The sequence below is a fragment of the Salvia splendens genome, chromosome 3 (genome assembly GCF_004379255.2).
Source record: "Salvia splendens isolate huo1 chromosome 3, SspV2, whole genome shotgun sequence".
Classification (NCBI taxonomy): Eukaryota; Viridiplantae; Streptophyta; class Magnoliopsida; order Lamiales; family Lamiaceae; genus Salvia; species Salvia splendens.
This window is the reverse complement of record NC_056034.1, coordinates 770,340-779,827: the sequence shown is the minus strand read 5'-3', so window position 1 is coordinate 779,827 and position 9,488 is coordinate 770,340. Positions and strand designations below refer to the sequence as shown.

Below are 9,488 nucleotides of genomic sequence, written 5' to 3'. Positions count from 1 at the left end.
CATCTTCCTCAGCTTTTTCTCTCTTCTTCAGCCATTATATAAACATCTCCTTCACCTCCACTCTCTCTCTCTAAAATCGCTTATCAATCGTTTTCTCTCTCCCTCAAATCGTATATCAATCCGTACACATATATATTCACCGATATATTCGAAGTCTGATAAACTCGGATGCACCTCATTGTTGAATCTTTGCTCAAAATCCAAGCTATCTCTATAATAAAAAAACATCTCTTTAATTAAAGGTATGTAGGCTCTGTTCGTTCGATCAATTTGATAAAGAAGTGGAGAAATCGAGTTTATTGGTAGAACTAAGTTGAGTTGGCAATCGGGATTGGTTTTTGAGGGTTTTGAAGGTCTGATTCTAGGGTTTAGGGTTTTTAGCGAGTAATGGATGATCTGGAAAAGGCCATTCTGATAAGCTTTGATGAATCCGGTACGATTAATTCGGTGCTAAAAGAACAAGCTGCTGCCTTTATTCAGCAAGTCAAGGATAGGCCGTCAATTTGTAGCATTTGTATAGAAAAATTTTGTGTTTCGAACCTAGTGGAGGTTAAGTTTTGGTGTTTGCAATGCCTCCATGAGATTCTTCGAGTTAGGTACCCTTCAATGTCGCTGGAGGAGAAGGATTTGATTCGGAAATCCGTGTTTTCGATGGCGTGTGGCGAACCTGTCCATGCCAATGACACTAATGCGGCGAGGATTTTCGAGAGCCCTTCGTTTGTAAAGAATAAGCTTGCTCAGGTTTTTGTGACATTGATTAGTTATGAGTATCCGGAAATCTGGCAATCTGTTTTTGTTGATTTCTTGCATAAACTGAGTAAAGGAGCTGCTGTGATTGATATGTTTTGTCGGGTTTTGAATGTGATGGATGATGAGTTAATTAGCTTGGATTATCCGCGTAGTGGGGATGATGTGGCTAAGGCGGGAAGGATTAAGGATGCAATGCGATTGCAGTGCGTGCCTCAGATGGTTGTAGCATGGTATGACATTGTTTCGATGTATAAGAATTCAGAGCCTGATCTATGTTCTAGTGTTTTGAATTCTATGAGCAAGTATGTTTCGTGGATTGACATAGGGTTGATAGCTAATGATGCATTCTCTCGGTTGCTGTTTGAACTTATGTTGGTGGATGGGTTAGCAGATCAGCTCCGAGCTGCTGCGTCTGGTGCTGTTCATGCGGTGGTGTCAAAAAGGATGGAGTATAAATCCAAGCTTGCTCTTTTGCAAGGCCTTCAGATATCTAGGGTGTTTATGTTGGTTACGGATGATAGTGGCTCAGAGTTGGCTTCTGGCGTGGCTTCGTTGCTCACGGGGTATGCAGTTGAAGTTTTGGAATGTTATAAGCATTTGAAACCAGAGGATGGTAAAGAAGTTGCTGTAGAACTTCTGAATGAGGTTTTGCCATCAGTTTTCAGTATTATCCAGAATGGCGAAGTCGATTCATCATTTAGCATTGTGCACTTTCTCTCAGTTTATGTTGGTACAATGAAGAACTCCACATTGACAGACCGACAGCTGCTTCATTTAAGCCAAATACTGGAAGTGATCCGAATGCAGATTCAGTTTGATCCCATGTATCGAAATAATCTGGACATACTGGACAAGATTGGACAGCAAGAAGCAGATAGGATGGCGGAGTTTCGGAAGGATTTGTTTGTATTGATCCGTAATGTTGGCCGTGTTGCACCAGATCTTACTCAGGTATTCATAAAAAACTCACTGGGTAATTCTATGTCATCTACAGAAGATAGAAATGTTGAAGAAGTTGAGGCTTCTCTTTCCTTATTATATGCGCTCGGAGAATCATTAAATGATGATGCTATGAGGGTGGGTAATGGTCTACTTGGTGAGTTGATACCAATGCTGTTATCAACGCGATTTCCTTGCCACTCCAATAGGCTCGTTGCGCATGTGTATTTGGATATAATAACAAGATACGTGAAGTTTGTATCAGAGAATACACAATATATTCCAATTGCACTGCGTGCCTTTCTTGATGAGAGAGGTATACACCATCCAAATGTGAATGTCAGCAGAAGGGCGAGTTATCTCTTCATGAGGGTTGTGAAATTGCTAAAAGCAAAGCTTGTGCCTTACATTGAGACGATCTTGCAGGTATCAGTTCAACCTCTCGACTTTTATATTTGTTTCTGTAGCATATGCTCTAGAAGATGCTGCTATATATTTGTTTTCTCTCTGACACATTTTGTGCACAACAAATACCAGAGCCTACAGGATACAGTTGCCCGATTCACAAGAATGGGCAGGGTCTCAAACGACGTTTCACTATCTGAAGATGGAAGTCACATTTTTGAGGTCAGTTATATACATAAATGCTTTTGATTCAATAAGATAGGGGTTCTGTTATCTGATGTTGTCTTCTTCTTCTTTTAGGCAATTGGCTTGTTAATCGGGATGGAAGATGTACCCCTTGAGAAACAGTCTGATTATCTCTCGGCATTGCTGACTCCTCTTTGCCAGCAGGTCAAAGTTTGCATATGATAGTACCTTTTCTTTTAAGTTACATTGGGATTTTGTAGCTGTGGAGAAGGATTTTTACCTTCTGTGGATTTGTAATATGGTGGAAAAACCACACTTAATTGCAACTTTATGCTTTTGCAGGTTGAGGTGGCCCTCTTAAATGCTAAGCCTCAGCATCCTGAAGAGTCTATTCTGCAGATTGAAAATATGCAGCAAACAGTTATGGCTATTAATGCCCTTAGCAAGGTTTTCATCGTTATCTCAAGTATCTCATGTCATATAGTGCATGTTAGGTTATGTCTATTTCTTTTTCATGATTATAGCGAAACAGGCTGTCTCATTTTCCTATTTCTGTTGGTGCAAGTAAATTTTTTTAGGGTAATGAAATGCTTAATGATCCACATTTTTGAGTAAGATGTCACATTCTTGACATGTATTTTTGGTTGAAACATACTCTGTGGCTATCTGGAAGTTTGATCCACATTTATTTTCAGGAAAAATGTCACATTCTTGGCAACATATATTTTTGGTTAATTTGTGACCATAAAACATACTTTGGGTCTGTAGGGATATGGTTGTATTAACTGTTTTATGCAAGTATTTGCTACAAACTTATGACTTTTGTGTGATTAGGGCTTCAGTCAGCGTCTGGTAACTACCACCCGCCCTGGAATTGGTCTCATGTTCAAAAAGGTAACTATTAAGTTTTGCCTTCTTTTGTACTTGATTTAGTTATCTAGTGTGGCAAAGAATAATGTGTTGGAGAAATGGCAAGTACTATGTTCCTACTATATTAATGTACACCTAGTTTTCTCCCTCTTTCTCAATGCCATCAACCACTCTCCCTCCTTTTTCACTCTCTCATGATATGTATACACTCTGATGACTTATAATCTATTCCAGACTTTGGATATCCTCCTGCAAATTCTTGTTGTCTTCCCAAGGGTAGAACCCCTGCGAAGTAAGGTAAGAGTTGCATATCTCTCGACTTGATTTCCTTATTTCAAACTCTTTCTAACGACACATTATATTTATAGGTTACATCTTTCATTCATCGTATGGTCGACATTCTAGGACCTTCAATATTTCCTTATCTTCCAAATGCACTGGGCCAGTTGCTAATAGAAAGTGAGGTATAAAGATTTTCCTCTTAATCATTTTTCTCAAATCTTATATCACTATTTTTTATTTTTTATTCTAAACTTCGTACGAGGATGTATGTGAGTTACTCATAAAAGTTGCACTGAGTTCTTGTTGTTAATATGTTCTGAAAGTTGCACCGAGTTCTTGTTGTTACTCATAAAAGTTGCACCGAGCCCGTGACTTTGTATGTTTGATGATCTTACATTTGCATATACGGATTCAGTAAAATATCTAGCTATGATACTGAATGGGATGTGTGCATGTTCTAATCATTGGGCTTGTATGGTTTAGATATACTGTTCTTGTATGAAACTATACTCTCCACTGGGCATATGTCCGTACTCCAAATTTTTCTCATTCAGCCTCATTAAGTAGTTACTGATATGAGGTTGGGATGTAAATGAACTCCTCAGTTATTAGTGATGATTTCTGAAGTAAAGTTATATGCACTATCAATATAATCTACTTTGTTGCTATGATATAAAGTTGATGTCATGAAGCTTTATAATGCTTTTTTTTTTCAGCCGAAGGAATTGGTGGGTTTTCTCGTACTTTTGAATCAGCTCATCTGCAAATTTGCTACCGAAGCCCGTGACATCTTGGAAGCTGTGTACCCTGTTATTGCTAGTAGGGCATTCAGTATTCTCCCAAGGAATGATATTCAGTCAGGGCCAGGAAGCTGCGGTGAGGTATGTGAACTAGCTCCTGATGTTATTTTAGTTGATAAATTGGAAAATTATCGTTACAAGGACTATGCAGCTTGATGTAATATGGGCTTATTCTTAAGTTAACACACAGTAAAATTGAAGCTTCTCGCAGCAGATAAGCAGTTTGGACCATGTATTAATATTATGTACCCTGTCATTAGATTTCATTTGACATTAGGTGTTTGAATCGCTTGTTCAGTTTCTTGTGTGGGGATATGCATATGGACTTTTTGCAAAAATTGCTTTCTGGACAGTTTGCTTGAGATGTCATTATTTCATTGGCAAAGTATACCTTTTTTACATACTAGTATGCATTAAGGCCAACATATCAGATTATCAATTAGCCTGATGTCTACTTTAATCCAAATCTCTCCATTGCATCTCACAATCAACTGTGTTGTGAGTCTCAATTTGTATATTGTTTCAGGAAATTCGCGAATTGCAAGAGCTTCAAAAAACATTCTTTATATTTCTAAATGTTATTGCTACACATGAGCTTTCGTCAGTCTTCTTGTCCCCTAAAAGTACTCCGCACCTTGAGTTGATGATGCATTTGCTGCTACATAATTCTTGCAATCATAAGGATATCAATATTAGAAAGGTACAGTGTCTAATTCTTGCATTTCATAGATTCGTTTTACAACCTTTGTGCTCAATGTCGGTAATGTGAGTTTAATAAATAATATTTTGTTAATTTCAGGCATGTGTTCAAGTATTCATTAGGCTAATCAAGGATTGGTGCTCTGTTCCTTATGGCAAAGAAACGGTATTGTACTTGGAGTGCCTATTATTTATGCTTTGTCAATATATTCATAATACTGAAAGTAGGTCTATTTTTCAGGTGCCTGGTTTTCAGAAGTTCATAATCGAGACATTTGCAGTCAATTGTTGCCTGTACAGTGTGCTTGATAAATCCTTTGAGTTTCGTGATGCAAATACTGTAAGCTTATTGTTCAGATCAGATCAAATTTTGGCTATGTATCAATTTTTCTTCACCATTCATCGATTAACATTTTTGAATTTTACCAAATATGTACGTATGTACTTTATACTCCCTCCGTCCCTAAAAAATAGACAACATTTGAAATGGCATGGGTTTTAATGCACAATTGGTAAAGTAAGAGAGAGATAGGAAGAAAAAGTGATCGGGGTATTGTTAGTGGAGAATGTGGCTCACCTCTTTAGAGAGAAAAAAGGTTCCCTTAAATAGAATTGATCTATTTTTAAGGGACATCCCAAAATCGCAAATGTGGTCTATTTTTAAGGGACGGAGGGAGTATATCACAACTATGTGTCTTTCTTATAAATTAAAATACGCACATCTAAAAGAATATGGATCATATTCTCTTAGCTGGTGTTTGATGCTCTGCTTCTTCTCATTTTGCTGTCTACTATTGTTTGTCCAATGCAGGCGTAATCACATCCTTTTTTTCTTCTTGTGGCATTTTTGACAGGTCCTCTTATTTGGTGAAATAGTAACTGCCCAAAAGGTCATGTATGAGAAATTTGGCAATGATTTTCTTCTTCATTTCGTATCAAAGTGTTTTCCAAGTATACATTGCCCTCAAGACTTGGCCGAACAGTATTGTCAAACACTGCAGGTACAGTCTAATGCTTTCAATACTTTCCTGGTCGTGCTAGGCTTAGTTTTCAGGTCCCTAACTGTTTATTCATCCAAATCTCTATAGCATCTGATTAGGTCAAAATCTGCTGATGCTTCCTAAACTGACATCGAGCCATATAGAATATGATAATTCCCAATTGTCAGAAACACAAAAGTAAATTAATTCAGTGATTGAGTAGAGAGCTTAACTGCGGACCAAAATGTTTTCGGCAGCTCAGTTATTTGATCCGTTGTTATGTTGTGTTCGTTATTAGGGCAATGACTTCAAGGCACTGAAGTCCTTCTACCAGTCCCTCATAGAAAGGTTGAGACCACTACAAAATGGCAGCTTGGTTTTCAGATAGCAAAATGTCATGTTTTCTTTCTGGCTCCATGTAACACTAAAGACCCTAATGTTACAGACGTCGCTGTTCAATATTTATCCATCAAAGGTTCGTCCCGCCCACTTTACTTTTGAGTAGCAATTTAAGAACTTAACTTTAATGTGTGACACCTACTTAATTGCCTGAAATTTGCAGGTCTCTTTTCGTGTACATATCATTCGTTGGTCACCATGGATGGGGGAGATCCGTGGATGTTCGTTATTTCCATGTGACTTCAGTTTTGTTTCGTTCATCACATCATCTAAGGGAGAGTATCAGCAAAGAACGCCCTCAAGAAGGCGATGCCTCTGGACCTCAGGTTCTATCTGCCATATAATGAGGAAATAGTAGATTCGGTTTTTAAAACTCTACATTCCCTTTTACTTTCTTTGCCCGTCCCTAGTGTGAAAATGAGCAGATTTTGTTTTCATCATTATAAACTAGTTCCCGTTACACGATCTTCTTCTTCATTTCATTCATTGTTTTCATACGAAGCGACCCATCTGTGACTGATCGTGTCGAGCTGCTTTCCACTACAATCGTTTTCCTATTTTGAAGTGTGAATGAAGAAGTTGTTGCTATGCTAGTGGTGAATCTTGACATATTTAGTGTTAAAAAAATCTTATGATTGTTGTCGGATTCTCTGATATTCTTGTGATCATAGTAGAAATCTAGCCAATTCTTTCATCATTTAGATGTTGGATTTTCTTTTTTCTGGACCTCGATTTTTTATGTTTATATATAATGTCGATGACCTAAGGCCTACTTGTGGTTGAAAATGTTTGTTGTTGCTAAAGTCTACATGGATGGCTTTCCAAATTTCTTTCCTTTGTAATGATGATCATAAAAAAGTTAATAGTGGTAGTATATGATAAGAAAATAGATTTCAAATAAAATATAAACATTTTATTAATCTGAAAAATTGGATTTTGAACTGGACTATTTTGTTAATAATCATTATTGATTCAAACTTTTTGACAATTAAATCTCTAGTAGGTTTATTTGTTCACATTTTCCACTGGAGTACTAGTATCAGTAATCATTTAATTTCGAATCGGAATGGTGTCACCAATTTTTACACCACTTGTTAAATCTTTCTCTCTCTCTCCTTTATAAAAATAATAATGTAATAATAATTATTAGTATTTATATTCATATTTAAATTAGATTTGTTGCAGGGCGTGTATAATTTCTCATGATTGTGCATTTTTATTGAGTCATGCAAATAGGAATATTTTTTTGGATAATTTTATGGTTACAACTTACAATCTATAAATTTATTATAGTATAATAATAAGCGTGTCAGTTGATAATTTACCTTTTTATTTGGATACATGCATCATACATGTGAAATAATTGATTATGATTATCAATTTACTATTTGAATTGACCCACGACCAGATTGGAAATCATTCATACGAGTCGAGTTTCGATTAATATTTAGAATTTCGTTACATGTTTATAATGTGAGACAGGGTGTGAGTCGTGTGACATGAACTATTTATAATGTACTTAATATTCACGCGTAGCAAAATAAAATTCTAATGGAATTGGAAACTCGATTAGGACTGATTACGAATTTAATAAATTGAGGAAATTTTGATATATAATGTGGCGGAGTATAGCAGCAATTAAATTATTAAAAGTATTAATTTGTTTTCTGCAACTTGTTTTAGCAATTATGAATAAAACTCGATTTTCTTCTTATAATTTCAGATATAGCTTTTCGATTATTGACTTCTTACACTACTTGAACTAATAAACAGTTAATGATGAGGTATGCAATCTTAAACCTCGGACAAAATAAAATAAAATAAAATTAAATTAAATAAAATTCAACTTTCGTCACACTTTTTTCCCCTAAAGTTCACAACAAAAATAAATTAATTAATCAAGAATTTGGTAACATATGGCTTTAGATTTTTGTATTGCGATGGCCAATGGGAAACATCTTAAGCCACCTGAACGATAATTTTGCTTTAAGATATTCCACTTGTCACCTTAGCTATTAATAGTATGTAAAGTCATTTTCAAATTATAAAGGGCAATATTAATATTAGTCAATAAAATTCATCAACGTGCTAATAATCATCGAATTAAATTAAATCTTAGTTGTATAGAAATCATTACAGTTTGAGTTTTCAGACGGTAAACAGTAATTAAATTTGGCTCTGTAACGCATTATAACAACCGTATCTGAAAAAAATTTAATAAAGTAGATTATTTCAAAGATCTCCCCATATTTTCTAAGTTTGATACTTATTACTACTAGTATAATATTTACTAATTCAAAATTGATCTATTCAAACGAATCAAGCTTGAATTTTTTTCTGATACAAATTACCGGCACTCACACACACACACACAATTAAATTCTTAAACTTGACTCGATTATATATATAGTTAACTTAAAATAAAGTTAAGAAAAAAAAATGTTGCTACACAATTTTACTTAAAATATGGAAATCTTTAGCCGACTTGAAAAGTGAGTGATGCATTGACATTGTAAACAAAATATTTGAGAAAATAAGAAATAGATTGGTTGTAAAATAGGACTTGATCACTCATGATGCCAAATTGATGTCATTAATATATGTTTGCCAATTTCTATAATAATATTGCAACTAATATTGACGTCAAATTATTAATAAATTAATTAATATCAATTTATTATCTACATGTGTTGATTTCTGACTTTCCTGGCTTATTTTTCATTTCAGCTAATTTTTTTTAATTCAGTGTATTAACTAATTATACTTCGTCATGTTTATACCAAGAGTGAATGCAGTTACTGTAAATGTCATTTTGGTGTCCATTCTCTTTATTCTCTACCTAAATTATAGTAGAATTAAATAAACTCAATACTAAAATAGATCCTAAAATCAAATATACTTAAGAGTAAATTTTATACCCTATTAGTTTTAAAATTTTACCAAATGAAATTAATTATTCTAGCATATACGCGTTTAATTAATAATTTTGAATTCAAAATTTGCTACACAATAATATACTACCAAGCATGTGCATATTGATTTCAATTATTTAAATATTCCACTATAGTTTTAGAATATTGACTTGACCCTACCGTGTGACGCAGTGACGATAGTGCTTTATATTCCCATTTCTATTCTTCCTCAGGGGAGTGATGTAAGAAGCTTTTTGACTATTAAA

General features: G+C 34.9%; 1 protein-coding gene across 1 annotated transcript; it reads left to right on the top strand.

Moving 5' to 3' along the window:
* On the top strand, positions 1–7,113 carry LOC121794167 (exportin-T-like). The gene is made up of 14 exons (XM_042192210.1): positions 1–2,115; positions 2,227–2,316; positions 2,395–2,484; positions 2,623–2,727; positions 3,115–3,174; positions 3,385–3,447; positions 3,519–3,614; positions 4,149–4,313; positions 4,759–4,932; positions 5,032–5,097; positions 5,173–5,271; positions 5,786–5,932; positions 6,210–6,386; positions 6,474–7,113. The coding sequence occupies exons 1-13, from the start codon at positions 388–390 to the stop codon at positions 6,297–6,299; spliced, it is 2,973 nt and encodes a 990-aa protein (XP_042048144.1). The 5' UTR covers positions 1–387; the 3' UTR covers positions 6,300–6,386; positions 6,474–7,113.
* The last annotated feature ends 2,375 nt before the right edge of the window (positions 7,114–9,488 follow it).